The sequence below is a fragment of the Nuphar pumila genome, chromosome 13, assembly GCF_984573655.1.
Source record: "Nuphar pumila chromosome 13, dmNupPumi1.hap1.1, whole genome shotgun sequence".
Classification (NCBI taxonomy): domain Eukaryota; kingdom Viridiplantae; phylum Streptophyta; class Magnoliopsida; order Nymphaeales; family Nymphaeaceae; genus Nuphar; species Nuphar pumila.
The window spans coordinates 65926743-65943754 of NC_143261.1; the positions used below are offsets into that span (position 1 = coordinate 65926743).

Below are 17012 nucleotides of genomic sequence, written 5' to 3' on the forward strand. Positions count from 1 at the left end.
CTGTAAGATGGTACGCTTTCTTGTTTACATAGCCACCAAATGTTAGATCTTACCATCCATAAGTGTTTTAATGTTTATTTATCATATTATTTTAATTGTGGCCAATATATCATAAAATTCAACAGGTTACAGTGCATGAAGATAAGGTTGCTTTCAAAATGTGGTGTTGGAGTCAACTTTAACTAGGGGTGCACACGAGCCAGGCTAAAAAAGCTGGGCTCGGCTAGAGCCGCATTAACTTACAGTTAAAAACAAAAAACCTTATTTGATAGTTTTGCAGAGGGCAAATTTAAAACCCAAGGCCTCTAGAATAGACAGCAAATACGTTACCCACTTGGCTAAAGGCAGGTTTTGCAATTGTTAGTCGACAAAACTACTACATATCCTAAAAATAGTTCCCAATAGTCAAGTTTAATCAGGCTAATCGAGCTTAATCAAGTTTGAACGCCTGATCAAGCTTGGCTCATTTACTTACTCGAACAGCTCCGAGTCGAGCCCGAGCTAGCTCGGCTCATGGTGTTAAAAAATGTACAAATATGTACACTAATGGATTGGGTCGGTTTAGATTCAGATTCAGATTCATACCATACCGTAAATACCTATTATATACTTTTAACATAAGAGTCATATAAATAGAAAAATAAGCCACCCACCTAAGGTGAAACATCTTTTGGGATTCCTCACTTTATCTTCCATCTTTATTCTTGTTTTGTTGTTTGTGCAAGGAATTATATTTACAACGCGTTATGACATGGTATCAAAGTCGACAATAAGGTAAGTCTCATTAAAAAAATTGATTGCACATCTCCTCTTCTCTCTTCTCAAGTAGATCTGCCCTCCAAGTTAGATCTGTGTCTTTTTACCTCTCTTCTTTTCTAATTAGATCTGATTCATAAAATTAGACATGTTCATCTTAGTCAGCTTCTCTCTCTAGATCTAATATAAAAAAATAAGATCAATTTCCTTTTTCTTCTCATAAAAAAAATAGATAAGTTTATTTCTTTCAAATCTTTTTTGTTTTTTCTTAAAATCTTTTTCATATCGCATCAGATTCGATCGATTTCCTTATTTTTCATACTAGATCAGATATGAATGGTTTTCTTACTAAAAAAAAGGACAAGACGTCACCTTAAGTTAAAATAGGGCACTTTTCTTGCTAATCGCACTCTAATAAAAAAAAAGGGTCGCGTCTCCTCTCTCTCTAGTGTTATTATTATTTTATTCTTCTGCATCAGAAATTGTTTTCTCTCTTATTAATCATCCTTCTTTTGGGAAATACATTATTTTAATCGTACAATACGATTATTTTATGAATTTCTCAGCTGAATACATTTTCAAAACATCCATTTTGAAAGATTCATTTCAAAACCCCTTTTAAAATAAAAAATCCACAATAACATACAGACACGTACACATAAACTTAATTTGCTAGCACTTAAATGTAAAAGAGGGATTTTTGAATGCCATGCCAGTGCATGATATATATACACACACGAACGAGGGTATCTATCACATAAAAAAAGGACTTTTGTGTGGCAGTTTCTGACTGTCGCTAAAGGGTCTGTCAAAACAACAACTTAGTGGTGGTCACAACTGCCTCTAAAGACTTGCTTTTTATATAATGCACGCGTCTGATATAACATTGAACTTTTAATGAGTTCAATGTTACACCCTACTCTCTCTCTCTCTCTCTATATATATATATATTCTTGTTTTGAACGTGTGTATATATATATATATATGTTATATATATAAGAAAAATGATGTACAACAAAAATGATGCATTTTTCAAAATGCCATAATTTTTTTGAAAATCTGCCCAATGTTCAAATTCACAATTTTTAATTATAAAATAACCTTTTTACCTCCTCCATAAGCGAATTTCCTCTAGATATGTGAATTTCTTTTCAAAATATAAGATATTTCAAATTTCTTCAAAATATGTAAATTTTCTCCCACATATTTGCGATTTTTCTTTCAAAATATGATAATATGTGAATTTTCTCCCACACATTTGTGAATTTCTTCCTAAAATATGAGAACATGCGATTTTTTTTTTCAAAAATATGCGATTTTCCTCTCAAATATGTGAATGTCATACTAGATTTTATAATTTTTCTCCCAAATATGCACATTTGAAGAGTCACTAAAGGCTTTAGCAATGCTTTTTAAGTGTTGTTCAAGGTCATTTGTGCATTTGAACTGTCGCTAAAGATTTTTCTTTTTGTAATGACACTTTTGCAAATACAAGGTAAGATGCACTTTGCCTGACATGTCCTAGCATAAACAAATATTGTACGACATTAACAACCATTAGTTGCAAATGCCCCCAAAATGTGCGAACTCTGATAGAGGAATCAAGAATTTTTGGAGGGTAAGCGACTGTGGATGTAGATGTGGACATAGGCATCTTTTGCCGAATCACGTAAAAACCTTGTTCTTTGTGTGGTTGATTTCTTCTTCTTTTTCTTCTCATTTTTGTTTGTTCGATTCATCAATAGTGTGTTAAGTCATTTATTTTAACAAACTCCTTTTACTAACGTGCATACATTTTAAAGACCTTCACAACTCGTGGTTGCAAACGGAAGCAGATCAGGTCATGCTGAAAATGAGCATTTTTGCTCATGTTGACATCGTGGCCATCCGATTTGCATTTTAAAAAGCTCAAAAGTCAACAAAACCACGCGGCATTCATCTAAAATGCAAACAGACGGCCACGATGTCCGCATGAGCAAAAACGCTCGTTTTCAGCATGACATGATTTGCTTCCGTTGAACACCCCTAAAATGTACAAGCCTCATTTTAATAAAATCACATTAGGGCATAGACAGAAGAATATATATATATATATATATATATATATATATATATATATATATATATATGAGAGAAAAATCACATATTTGAAAAAAATTCACAAATATGGGGAGAAAATTTATATATTTGTGTATTTGAGAGGAAGTTCATATATCTTGAGAAAATTAGCTTGTGTTAAAAGTAAAAAGTTCCTTTTATAGTGAAAAAGTTGCGAATATAAATATCAAGCAGATTTAAAAAACTGTAGAACATTTTGAAAAAGCACATCATTTTTATCATACAATACAATACGATTATTTTCAGTATTATATATTTATATATACATTTGGAAGATAAGACTTTAATAATCTTTTTTTTAGGGTCTTTTGTTAGCAGCTACTTCGTATGCATGTCTATCATGTAAGCACGTCTTCGTACTAGCCGTCTTATATACTGCACCAAAAGCCCTCTCATTGGATTTGCGAGAGTCTGCTCAGCAGGCTTACCTAATCGATGTGCATCTTCCACGGTGAGCAAAAGGTTTTCCGAGTGAAATTGAAAGCCACTTTGGTTGTCGCATCGGGTTAAAAGTACCTACGGTGGCATCCAACCAAACCAATAATTGACTTGTAGTTATACTATAGAGAAAACAAGAAGGTTTTAATGCAATTTTTTTTTTAACTTTTAAGATCAGCCGATTAAGCTTTGCATATATAGATCAACAAAGAGATACGGAAAAGTCCTGTGAAAGGAGAAGAAGAAGAAAGAAGCCACAGTAGAGCAGCAGGCTGCATGCTTTTTCCCTCTCCTCAAGACTTCATCTCTCTCTCACTCCACCCTCATTCCTTTTCCTCCCCATTCTCTTAACCTCCTCAACAAACACATCCATCTCCCCTTCACTCACCTCCTTCATCTTCTTTGCCATTTCCCTTGCCTTTCTTCTGATCCCTTCCCCCTCCTCACCAACCATCACCCTTCTGATACCCGCTGCCACCTTCTCTCTCCTAAACGTTCCATCTCTTTCTCTCTCTATTGCCACACCAAGACCCAGCTTTCCCACCACCAGCTTTGCATTGAGAGGCTGGTCCAAATGCAAGGGCAGGGCTATAAACGGCACCCCACACCCCATCCCTTCGATCAAGGATCCCCACCCACAGTGGGTAAGAAACCCACCGGTTGAGGGGTGGCCCAATATTTTCGTTTGCAGGGCCCACTGCGAGACGACCATCCCTCTACCCTCAACCCTCTCCAAGAAGCCCTGAGGCAGCAGCACCCTCTTCAACTCTCCATTCTCGGCCTCTCTCAGAAAGCGGATCACCCATATGAAGTTCTGATCAGATAACTCCAGACCTAGTGCAACCTCTACGATTTCCTCCCTTGACATGAAGTACTCGGTACCAAAGGAAACAAAAACCACGGAAGAACTTCCCTTTGTTCCCAGCCACCGCGTGAACTTGCATGATGTCACAGAGCCGTCTTCTGCCGGTTCACGAAGAAGGGTGCCTACCGGAATCACCCTTTTACCAGTCGAAACCGCGAGGTAATCGATGAATTTCGCTTCGATTTCTCTGATGCTCCTGATGAGGATCACATCTTTAGATGCACTCACGCACTGATTCACTCTATCTATATCTGTGATGCCGTTTGCTTCCTTGTGGAGCATCCTCTCAGTGTTTAGAGCTTCGTGCTCCAGGAGACTTATGGTTTTGAAAAGGGAGGAGTGATCATCTTGCTGATGATCCCTTTCAGAGAGGGAACGACCATAGGAAAAGCAAATAGCACTGGTTGACAGAAACAATATGGCTGAGATGTTGAGTTCTGAGGCTGCCAGGGGAGCCCATGGTTGTAGGAAATCGTAAATGACGCAGTCAGGGCTGAAAGCGTTAAGTATGTCCAAGAAAGCTGGCTTCGACAAATCGAAGGCCTTTTTCAGCAGAGGCATGAGGTGGGGAGGGAGCGACGACGTTGCGTGGTAGTCACAAGGGAGGTCAGGCATCGAGGGTAGTTGGATTTCTACTGTTCTAATGTTTGAATAACTCTTTTCTTGAAGCTTCTCTTTGATGGAGGAGAGATTGACATACGTTGAACAAAGGTAAGTCGTGAACCCTCTGCAAGAGAGCTCCCTGGCAAACTCCAGGAAGGGAGAGATATGGCCGTATGCGAGCCATGGTAACAGCAGTACTCGAGGCTGCCGTTGCTTAAATCTGAAGAAATCGTCTCCAACCATTCTCAACAACATTGGCACTATGTTTTGTTGATTGCTAAGCGGTAACACACACACACATAGAGAGAGAGAGAGAGAGAGAGAGAGAGAGAGAGAGAGAGAGGTGGGAGCTTGTAGAAACCCCCGGTCTGGTGATATAGCCAAACAGGCAAGTATACGACAAGGAAAAACAGATTCAGGGGAGGCATCAATTTAACGCTCTTCTTGTCGCGGAACAGGATTTAGACTTCATGAGTTCTTGCAGGGTTTTGACACACCCCAGCATCCTTCACTGGGTGGCTACGTGCACTACTGTCGAGGAGACAGAGACTCATGCAGAGTAACAAATGGCACACCGTGCTCAATGGAGGTCCAAAGACGTGTTGTTCTAGCAGCTTCTTCGGTTTCGAACGGCGAGAGACTGGTTTTGTAGGGCCTGCGTGGGTGAGTCTAACTCTTTTCTTCGTCCAAGGGTTAGATTCAACTCTCAGAAATGAGTTGGCTCGGTCCGACTGTTTTCATGAACGACTGAGTCAAGGGTGAGTTTTCTCTCTCTCTCTCATGCCGTTTGTCTCGTTTCCATGCCCTAATTGCTGTTATTCACACTCTTATTTTCTCTCTCTTTTATTTTCTTCTTTTTTTTCTAAGAAGGCCTGCAGATCTGAAAATTGTGCTAGGTGATCGCTAGTTTTTTTTCCTTTTGTTTTTTTAAATTTTGAGTCATTTTTCATTCCCTTTGAATTTCTCCTTTTTTAACTAAATACCTCAAAATCTTCTGGAGTAATGCACCATTACTTGTATGACTGGTAGTATTTTCTTTCTTTTTTGTTTGATTTTGACTGATTTTATAGTGATTTGATTTTTTTTTTGTGAAAGAATATGATAATATGTTTGAAAAGTTATGCATCACCATCTATTGAATAGATTTTCCGCGTGGTTTGCATGTGTTTTTCATATGTTTTGTGTGATGTATGTACTGATATTCACTTTGGCATATGGACTTGTAATACTATTCATTTGGATCTCTTACCTCTTCTGTTTGATGACATGGTGAACTGTGTGATTTAAGTTTGAACTTGTTTGTTTTTTCTGTAATGAAAAACAATCCTCAGATGCAACACGAGAAATGACCAAAACAAATAATTCAAAAAAAAAGGGTAACATGAAAATTTTCACTTTTTTAGTCTCAAAGACCCCAAAAGAATTTCAAAGGAGTGATCATATGTTGAATAACCTTTGAGCCAAACCATGAGCAGCTCATCTTGTTTTCCAAACCTACATCGAAACATACAGATAGAAATTGGTAACATTTAAGTGGATTTTCATTTTTACCCTCGAAAGTGAAATCAATAACATTATCCCTTCAGGTTGCTTCTGTTTATAGTTCATATATTCCTTGGATCTGGTTAGTACGTCATTTTATCTAGCCCAAACCATAGCTACCCAGATACAACCGACAACTGTAGCTATAATCAAACTGCAGCATTGACCTTTAACGGTCATTGCAGCACAACCGATTGAAGTTTGAACAGTATCCATCATATACAGGTTAGGCTAGATTTTTTTATACTTATTTTGTTGTGGAACAGTAACCTTCGTGTTTTCCCTTGCTATTGGCTCTTGAACTCTACAACATTATTCTCCATCGACATGGACTCTAAATTAAAAAAATTAGGCAAAACAGCTCATATTAGAGAGATGAGAAGGGAGGAAATGATCTGCAATCTGATATAGTTTGCACTTAGCCTTCGAAGATCTGCTCCTTCTGGATATCAATCTGGCCATTTTGTTTTCTTTCTTAATATTTGATGATATTTTCTTATGTCCTCTACTTCTTGTTTCCATGTATTGAATTAGATTTCCATATGTTTTGCATGATGGAGGTGTTTCTTTGCTGATTTGAGTTTAATATGTAGACTTGTTTTAGTTTGGTACTATCAAATGTTAACTCACATTTTCGACTTATCAAAGCATAATAGGTAACTGCCATGTATATGAGTAGATTATATCCTGGTTGTTCTTGGACAATTGTTGAAAAAACATACAAATGCCGACTAAAAATCTACATTTTACAAAGCTATGTCGTTCTATATAAAGTAAATCAAACATTAATAAATGACTAGTGGCTGAGTCATTTTTACAGCCCAAGTCCTTTTGATAGCTGAGGAAAGATTTGTGTGGCTTCTGATGTGCTCACTGCATTAAAAATTTTGCAATCTTTAGTTTTAACACGGACTCTTCTAACAGGGCACCACACCCGCATCGCACCCTCGAGGCACTCATGCTAGTGCGATACTTAGGCACGGCTTCATTTGTGTCGGGTGAAGTCAACCACACTGAGGTCCATTTTTGTCCAAAAATAGATTCAGTTAACCCTAACCAAGTCCAGTTTTATCTATATTATATATATAAATACATAAATGCACACACATACATGTAGTGTTAACTTAAAACTGTTAAAAATTATATATATATATATATATACCCTCCCCGCAACCCCACACCCAAGTTTTTTTAAAGTACCGCATCACCACATCTGCACCCGTATCTGCACCTGCACATATGTGACATAGGTTTTACGTAAGTAACTAGGAAACATGGGTGTAATCCTCCTTTGATCATTTTAATGATGCACCAGGTTTAGAAAAACTAGAGAAATTTATTAAAGTTAAAAGAGAAAGGAAGACAAATGGAGAGGGAATGTTGAGAACGAGATGCTTGCTTCCTCCGTATTAACCATCTCAACCTCCATAGTGGCTAGATAGAAGCATATATAATATAATTGGAAAATTATAGGTAAAAAATATATCCACTCAAATCTGATCTCATAATTATGTTCAAATATTGGTTTGCTTGCTAGGATCACACCTCAAATTGTATTTTTGGATGTAAAAATATGATTTTTTTTTAGGCATGACATTTTTGAAACCCTTGGGAAACCAACTCACATCTTACAAACATATGATCCAAAACCTGTTTTTAACTAAACAATCTATGTTATATCACTTCAAGAGTTAGATCTAAAAAAATGAAAACTTTGTGAAAAAGTAGTGTATATATATACACACACACATACTGTGGGTGTGGGTGTATGATTGTTAGATGGGTTTGTCATATAATGCAGGCTGATTTTGTTTTACTTACTGGTGCAATTTATAAGCTGCTGGTTCAATTGTCATTTTGGTACTATATGTTAGAGCTTCTGCTTTGATTGAAGAACTGGTTTTTGAGATTCTAAGAGGTACTCTCCTCTCTTGATCATTTGAAAAACTAATGCTATCTCTCTATACTGACTATTCATATTAGGTGTTAACATCTTTTGACTAATGTCTTGTATTCTTGTTTTTAAATTTGATTATCTGTTCATTCATGAAAGAAACAGCAATAATATCAAAGTAGCCCTTGCTGTTGTGATACTTCTCTTGTACTTGGAAATGAAATGTAAAAGATCAATGCTCAATCAATTGGGTCCTGAATGAAGATTCTGTAGAATAATGTTATAAAGATCATTAATTGCAGTGTTATTTATGAAGAATGCCATTATTTTATTTTTATCTTTGTAATTGGGCTTTCTCAGTTAGTCCATGTCCCATGTGCATGGGATCAGCTTGGGAGGTCCTACTTTTGACAAGTCCTATGTTTCTCAAGATCGGCAGTCCGTCTCGCTATAAGAGGCCACCGGATTGCACGCAGCTAGTCAGCGACGGGAGCCATGATTTTTTAAAAGCTTCCTGGTTTGTGCGTAAAATACTGTCATTGCGGGAGGAGAGGAAAGCCAGGTTGACATCTCTCGATTGTCGCCAATGGACTCCCTCGGACGAGGCCTCAATGTCACAGGTTTATCTTCTTCGCTGACGATCTTGACCACGATACCAGCCTTGCTCCCTCAGATGTTGCAATATCATTAACAGAGATCGTTGTAGTGGAGCAGACCTCCGCTTCGATTGGTTGATTGCTGCCTTTCCTGGTTACATTCACATTATCGCTACCCTGTTGAAGAATCTCCAATAAGCGAACAATAACAAGGTTGTTAAATGCGATGAGGCGAAGCAAAGCGTTGAGCATATTATGAAGCGTAAGCCTCGAGGCGTTGAAGGGTAAGCTTCATGATCAAAATAATAAAATATATAATATTAATAAAATAATAAAAATTTTAAATAAGAACCACTAATTTGCTTTTAGTTATTTTAGTACAAAATCATAAGAAAATAAAATAAAGATGTTTAAAGAAAGGCAAGGTAAGCTGTAAGAGAACACTGATTTTTTATTTTTAATTAATAAAACTTATTTTTGATATTTGATAGATAAACTTACATTTTTAGTGAAACACTATTAAAAAACATTAAAATCATATTAAATATTAAAGTAATGTTTTAAATTTTGAGCTTATGAAGGCTAACCGTTTATCTAACCGGATCTGTTTGCATCAAGACCAAACTTGAGTCCATATCGAATCTTGCCATCATTAGATTCATCACCGATCTCTGCATCGGCCATTAACTGATCGTGGTCGGACATGGAGGTGACGTCAGAATCGACAGGTTAGGCTAAATTTACAAGCAAACAGGCTGAGCTGAGCAGAAACTCTATCAGAGCCCACCAAAAACCCACCTCCCTCCAAGATCTAGGATAACGGACCCCCAACACCCCCACAATGCATGAGCCAGTGCACCCTAGCCATCCATCTTAGCAACTCTAAGATGGACGGTCGACAGGTTCTCAAACCACAAACCTCTCCTTTTTAACACCGCACCACCCTCTCACCTGTACTCATAAGCAGGGGATGGATGTCAATGACATTTTTCTATTTCTCAGGAGCATAATGATCAAATAAGCCTTTGATTGTACAACGTCGCACGTGACCCAACTACAAAAAAAACCTGCCACACTCTGAACTAACCTTACGCTTCAGGTATTGAGGGTGCGCCTCAATACCTTGAGCGTGCACCTCGCCTCTGAGGCGTACGCCTCTCACAACACTGAACAATAATTCTTCCCTGATCGAAGGATACCAGACGTCTATTCCTCCGAGAATCAGGAATTGAAGAAGGACCCCCATGCAGAATCCCACGAAGTCCAGCTTCTTCCACCATCTCCCGACGTGAAGAATGTTCAAAGACCTATCAGCGTCTTCCACTTGCTTCTTCCATCCATGACATTCTTTCCTCTTCAAAAAAGTCAATTTTGAACAAAACCTCCCTTTTCCTACTTTAGTATGACAATATTATTAGAAATTAAAAAAGAAGTTTTCAAGAAGATCAAGACCATTGAGACCACCTTGTGATCTCATCATGAAACCTAAGATGACATTGGTTTATGGAACTTCTTGTAGGGCAACCTCCTGTTTAAGACTGGATGGTATCAAATGCCTCACTTACATGATGATTGAGCATTACATTCCTCGGTACCTGTTTGAGTGGCACCATGTGAGGGAAGATCCCATTAAACGGTTTTATGTAAAACACAAGGGAATCACATGTTCTTTCTGGTGTAATGTGATTAGGGTTGGTAAACGAGCTCAACCAACCGAACAGGGGCTGTTCGAGCTCGGCTTATTAAATAATTGGAATATCTGTTCGAGCTCAGCTTATTAAATAATTGGAATATCTGTTCGAGCTCAGCTTATTAAATAATTGGAGTAGCTCAAACTCAGCTCATGTTCGTAACAAGCTTAGCTCGGCTCGGATCTGTCACGAACAATAGTTGTTCGTACTTTTCTCATGAGCAGTTCGAACAACAAAACAAGCTGAGTTTTTGCTTTGGCTCGAGCTCGAACTCACATATAGTTTTTTTACTGAAAAGGAAGATATGTAAAATATATATAAGTGGGATGAGACAACGTTGCTCCATGGTGATACAGACTTGACATGCTCCTACCCCGACGCCGGGGAAGGAATATACTGGATGTAACAACCCCCTTGGTGGCTGTGCCGCCCTGTGTGGAGGCGGGCAGGTTATATGTTTCAGGAACACGCACTGTAGCTACAGTGCATGTTCCTGGGTCCCCGCTGAGCGTGGCGTGACGCTCAGTGGGGTGTACGGGGGAGCTGTACACCGCCGTACATCCTGCATGCCGATGTACGGTGGTGCACGACTCCCCATACACCTCACTTAGCGCCACACAACGCTCAACGGGGACTCAAAACATGCACTGTAGCTACAGTGCGTGTTCCGAGGGTGCACACGCTGTTGAGTAATGAGGGTAACAAAAATTCACGCGGAAGCAATATAGGATCTAATAAAGCCATAATCAAATCACAACACAAGGGTTTACGTGGTTCGGTCAACACGACCTACTTCCACGGGGCATAGAGAGAATAATCCACTATAATAAGAGTAGAGAGTACAATGTAGAGAGTACAACGTCCAATAGCTTGCTCAAAGCTAAAGAGAATAACAACAAAGGAATCACAGGAAGAGATGGATACAAGATTATCTCTCGGGTGCACAACCCGAGTCAAAACTCACACCACAACCAACACCTCTCTCTGAGGATCAATGCGCGATGACGAACCTTCTTCCTTCCTCTTCTTCTCTCTACTCTCTCTCTCTTACTTTTTCTCTCTCTGCACGCTGCACACAACCACTTTGCTCACAACACTCTGCTCTTATCACTCCAACACACAACCTCTGCACCCCTATTTATAGATGGCATAGAGTCTTCTAGATGTGAGCCTTCTAGACTCATTCCAGAAACTGAATGGGTTTTGACCCTTCAACTTTCTGCATTAATGGGAAGTGTGTGACTATTATACTTCCCCACATCATTAATGGAGGGATAGGGCTGACCCTTTATCTTCTTCTGCATTAATGAAAAGTAGTGGGTGGCTATTCCACTTCCCCACACCATTAATGAGAGATAAAGCTGGACCCAAAAATCTCCCCCTCCAGCCCAAGGGGATACTCCAATTCAACTAATCAACTGGAGTTCTGTGAACACCCCAAATTTTCCAAAATTTTGTAAAAATGACCCTTTTGCCCCTAACCCCGTTTTCTGAGAAAATCAAGTCAGTTATTCAGATTCTCTGAATTAAATTCCATAAAGCTATATTCAAAATTAATTCCGGATCCGAATCCAGTGCTTTAAGTCCATATTTCTTCAAAATCCGGATCCAAATATATTTTCTGAAGAAATTTTCTCAAAATAGCTTTTAAATTCTAAATAGCTTTTAAATTCTCAGAAAAATTCCCTTTTGTAAATATTTTTGCAAAAACACAAAAAAAATTAGTCTTAACCTTTGTTTTCTCACAAACTTTAGGATTTTATTCTAAAAATACAAAAAAATTGAAAAATAAACTAAAAACAAAAAAAAAATTGAGAAAAGCTATAAAGAAAATGGATGATTTGCAAGCTTTTGAAGCCATTTTGCTGAAAACCTCATTTTTCCTAACCATTTTTACAAAAATTTCTCAAAAGGAGTCCTCTTATTGGAAAATGAGGAAAGCTTCAACGGATTCCCCCCCCGCATCTCCCTCCTCTCCTCTTTCCATCGTTGATCTCAAAACGGCCTTCGTCGCTCTTCACCCTCGATCCTCAACTAACCTTCCTCTCGAACCTTCGTCCTTCCCCTTTAAGAGCAGCACTCGGGGAAGAACGAGGGGATCCCATTTTGTTTCGCATCATCAACCTTCTCTAAGTAACACAATTTTTTTGTATTTTTAGAATAAAATCCTAAAGTTTGTGCCTTAATGGAGGCTAAAACAGAAAATCTTACAAGAAAATTTAGGGAAAATCAAAGAAGGAGAGGGGTACCCACCGTGTTCTTGCTGCAGAACTCTAGAAGGAGGAGGTTTTTCCTCAGTAGCCTGGAGGGGAAGCTTGTTGGATGGAGAGTGGATTGAAATCCTTTCTTCTCGAGAAAACCCGATTGTGGATGATGTGTTACTTAGAGAAGGTTGATGATGCGAAACAAAATGGGATCCCCTCGTTCTTCCCCGAGTGCTGCTCTTAAAGGGGAAGGACGAAGGTTCAAGAGGAAGGTTAGTTGAGGATCGAGGGTGAAGGGCGACGAAGGCCGTTTTGAGATCAACGATGGAAAGAGGAGAGGAGGGAGATGCGGGGGGGGGGGGGGGGGGGGGGAATCCGTTGAAGCTTTCCTCATTTTCCAATAAGAGGACTCCTTTTGAGAAATTTTTGTAAAAATGGTTAGGAAAAATGAGGTTTTCAGCAAAATGGCTTCAAAAGCTTGCGAATCATCCATTTTCTTTATAGCTTTTCTCAATTTTTTTTTGGTTTTTAGTTTATTTTTCAATTTTTTTGTATTTTTAGAATAAAATCCTAAAGTTTGTGAGAAAACAAAGGTTAAGACTAATTTTTTTTTTGTGTTTTTGCAAAAATATTTACAAAAGGGAATTTTTCTGAGGATTTAAAAGCTATTTAGAATTTAAAAGCTATTTTGAGAAAATTTCTTCAGAAAATATATTTGGATCCGGATTTTGAAGAAATATGGACTTAAAGCACTGGATTCGGATCCAGAATTAATTTTGAATATAGCTTTATGGAATTTAATTCAGAGAATCTGAAGAAATGACTTGATTTTCTCAGAAAACGGGGTTAGGGGCAAAAGGGTCATTTTTACAAAATTTTGGAAAATTTGGGGTGTTCACAAGTTCATGCCGGCCAGCTGCCGACATGTATTTTGTTTCTCCATCGATAAGGCCTTTGTCAGCATATCTGCACCATTATCATTTATGGAGATCTTTGCAAGATGAAGTAAAATTTTCTCAAACACATCTCGGATCCAATGGTACCTGATATCTATATGTTTTGACTTTGAGTGAAAACTCAGATTCTTGGCAAGATGAATGACACTCTGACTGTCGCAGTACACTAAGTACTTGTCTTGCTCTAAACCCAACTCTTTCAAGAATCTTTTCATCCGTAGCATCTCTTTGCAAGCTTCTGTAAGAGCAATGTACTCTGCCTCTGTAGTAGACAAAGCAATACACCTTTGCAATTTTGACTGTCATGATACATCTCTCCCTGCAAAAGTGAGTACAAAACCTGATGTGAACTTCCTTGTATCAATATCTCCAGCCATATCTGCATCTGTGTAACCTGTCAAGACAGGTGGTCCACCCCTAAAGCTTAAACAAACTTTGGAGCTCCCTCTAAGATATCTAAAGATCTACTTTACTGCTGTCCAATACTCTTTTCCTGAATTTGCAAGAAATCTGCTAGCAACATCTACTGCATATGCGATGTCTGGTCTCGTACATACCATCACATACATCAAGCTTCCGACTGCTAAAGCATAATGAACTTTCTTTATTTTCTCCTTCTCCTCGTCATTTGATGGACTCTGCTCTGAGTTTAGCTTAAAGTGACCTGCAAAAAGAGAACCAACTAGCTTTGCATTGTTCATACTGAACCTGTTCAATATCTTCTCGATATACTTATCCTGTGATAACCATATCTTCTTGGTTTTTCTATCACGAGAGATCTGCATGCCCGATATTTTCTTTGTTGGCCCCATGTTCTTCATTGCAAAGGTCTTACTCAGTTTCTTCTTGAGCCTTTGACTTTGAAGCCTTCTTGTTGCTCCATGTATATCTCCTCCTCCAAATCACCATGGAGGAAAACAGTCTTCACATTTAATTGCTCAATCTCCAAGTCCAGGCTAGTAGCAATACCTAGAGTAACATGAATAGAAGACATTTTAACAAAAGGAGAGAAAATCTCTTCAAAGTCAATACCTTGCTTTTGACCAAAGCCTTTCACAACCAATCTGGATTTATACTTTGGTTGAGAACTTTGTTCTTGAGTCTTCAACCTGAAAACCCGCTTGTTCTTCAAGGCCTTTCTGCCTTCTTATAGTTCCACCAAGTCATAAGTGTGGTTCTTCTGCAATGCATTCATCTCATCATGCATAGCTATTAGCCACTGCTCTTTCTGCTCACACTCTTGTGTTTCCTAGTAACTCTCTGATTCACTTGCATCAGTAAGCATTACATACTCATGTGGAGAATACCTTCTAGAAAGTTGTGACTCTCACGAAGATCGTCTCAGCTGGGGTTCTAGAGGAGGTTGTTCTCCAACTTCTTTTTGCTCAACATGGTCTGCAGGTAAATCAATATTAGCTTCTGCATCATCTTTCTACACTGCTCTTTCTTCAATTTGTGCCACTGGAGAAGTAACTGGATCTAAGTGGATAGATCCACCTGTAGAAGTATGAATTGCCACCTCTTTCTTGATATCTTCAAGTGTCTGGTCTTCAAAGAATACCACATCTTTGGATTTGAATACCTTCTGCTTCTCTGGATCCCATAGCCTATAGCTGAATTCAGCATCACCATATCCCCAAAAAATGAATTGCCTTGCCTTATCATCAAGCTTGGACCTCTCTTCCTTGGGGATATGTGCAAATGCTCTGCATCCAAATACCCTCAGGTGCTTATAGGACACATCCTTTCCTAACCACATCCTATCTGCAACATCATTTGCTAAGGCATGAGCATGAGACAGGTTGACCACATCAACTGTTGTCCTTAAAGCCTCACCCCAGAATTTCTTTGGTAGCTTAGACTGCGCAAGCATACACCTGATTCTTTCTGCAATTGTATGGTTCATCCTTTCTGCAACTGCATTGTGTTGTGGGGTACCTGAAATTGTCAACTCATGGCAAATTCCATGAATTTTACAATATTCATGGAATGGACCTGTGTACTCGCCACCATTATCTGACCTGATGCATTTCAGCTGTTTTCCTGTTTCTCTCTCAACCATAGCATGAAATTGCTTGAATACATCAATAACTTGATCCTTGGGTTTTAGAAGGTATGCCCAAACCTTCCTGGATAAGTCATCTATAAAAGTAACAAATAAAGTGCACCACTGAAAGTTTTCACATCAGTAAAACCATTAACAATTTTTGTTCTCAGAGGACCACAAACATCAATATAAACTCGCTCCAGAATGTGAGATTTTTTATAAAAGACATTTCTAACAAAAGATACTCTATGTTGCTTACCAGCTAAGCAATGAACACACGAGTTTAGATGTGTACCTTTTAACTCTGGAAGTTGCCCTCTCTTAGCAAGAATCTGCAAGCCCTTCTCACTCATGTGGCCTAATCGACTGTGCCACAAATCAATAGAAGAGTCCTCAGCTGTATTCAACTGTTTCTTGCATACCTTTCCTTGCATCTTGTAAAGAGTACAACATCTCTTTCCTCTAGCCTGAATCAATGACCCGCTGCTGAGTTTCCACTGTCCTTGGCTAAAAATACTGCTTTTGCCCTCTTCATCAAGCTTGTCTACTGAAAGCAAAATTAACCTCAAGTCTAGACCATGTCTGACATCCTTGAGTATCAACATGTACCCAAGACTGGTCTGAAGATGAATATCTTCAATCCCTATAATTTTTGACGTTCCTGTGTTTCCCATTCGGACAACACCAACATTACCGATCTTGTATGTACTAAAATACTCTCTCCGTGGTGTGACATGGTACGAGGCTCCTGTGTCTATGATCCAATTTGTATCTTGGCACACACAGATACATGGATCATTAGTAGTAGACAAAATCACAAGCTCACCTTCAACTGTGGCTGTGGTATCTTCTTTGATTTTTGATAATTCTGTCTCATTCCCCTTTTCTGATTTTTCTGATCAATGCGTGGTGACAAACCTTATTCCTTCCTCTTCTTCTCTCTACTCTCTCTCTCTTACTTCTTCTCTCTTTGCACGCTGCACATAGCCACTTTGCTCACAGCATTCTGCTCTTATCACTCCAGCACACAACCTATGCACCCCTATTTATAGATGACATAAAGTCTTTTAGATATGAACCTTCTAGACTCATTCCAGAAACCGAAGGGGTTTTGACCCTTCAACTTTCTGCATTAATGGAAAGTGGGTGACTATTACACTTCCCTACATCATTAATGGAGGGATAGGGTTGGCCCTTCAACTTCTCCTACATTAATGAGAAGTAGTGGGTGACTATTCCACTTCCCCACACCATTAATAAGGGATAGGGCTGGACCCAACACACACATCACCCTCTCTTTGT

The 17012-nt window shown here is 38.8% G+C and overlaps 1 protein-coding gene across 1 annotated transcript; it reads right to left on the bottom strand.

Annotated features, from left to right (window-relative positions):
• Positions 1-3613: 3613 nt before the first annotated feature.
• Positions 3614-5023, bottom strand: LOC149818541 (UDP-glucosyltransferase 29-like). Its single transcript, XM_089986240.1, has one exon. The coding sequence runs from the start codon at positions 5021-5023 to the stop codon at positions 3614-3616; it is 1410 nt and encodes a 469-aa protein (XP_089842366.1).
• Between the last annotated feature and the right edge of the window lie 11989 nt (positions 5024-17012).

What these genes read in the sequence shown, in the direction of transcription:
- LOC149818541 (XM_089986240.1), bottom strand. Translation starts at nt 5,023, where the DNA reads ATGGTTGGAGACGATTTCTTCAGATTTAAGCAACGGCAGCCTCGAGTA.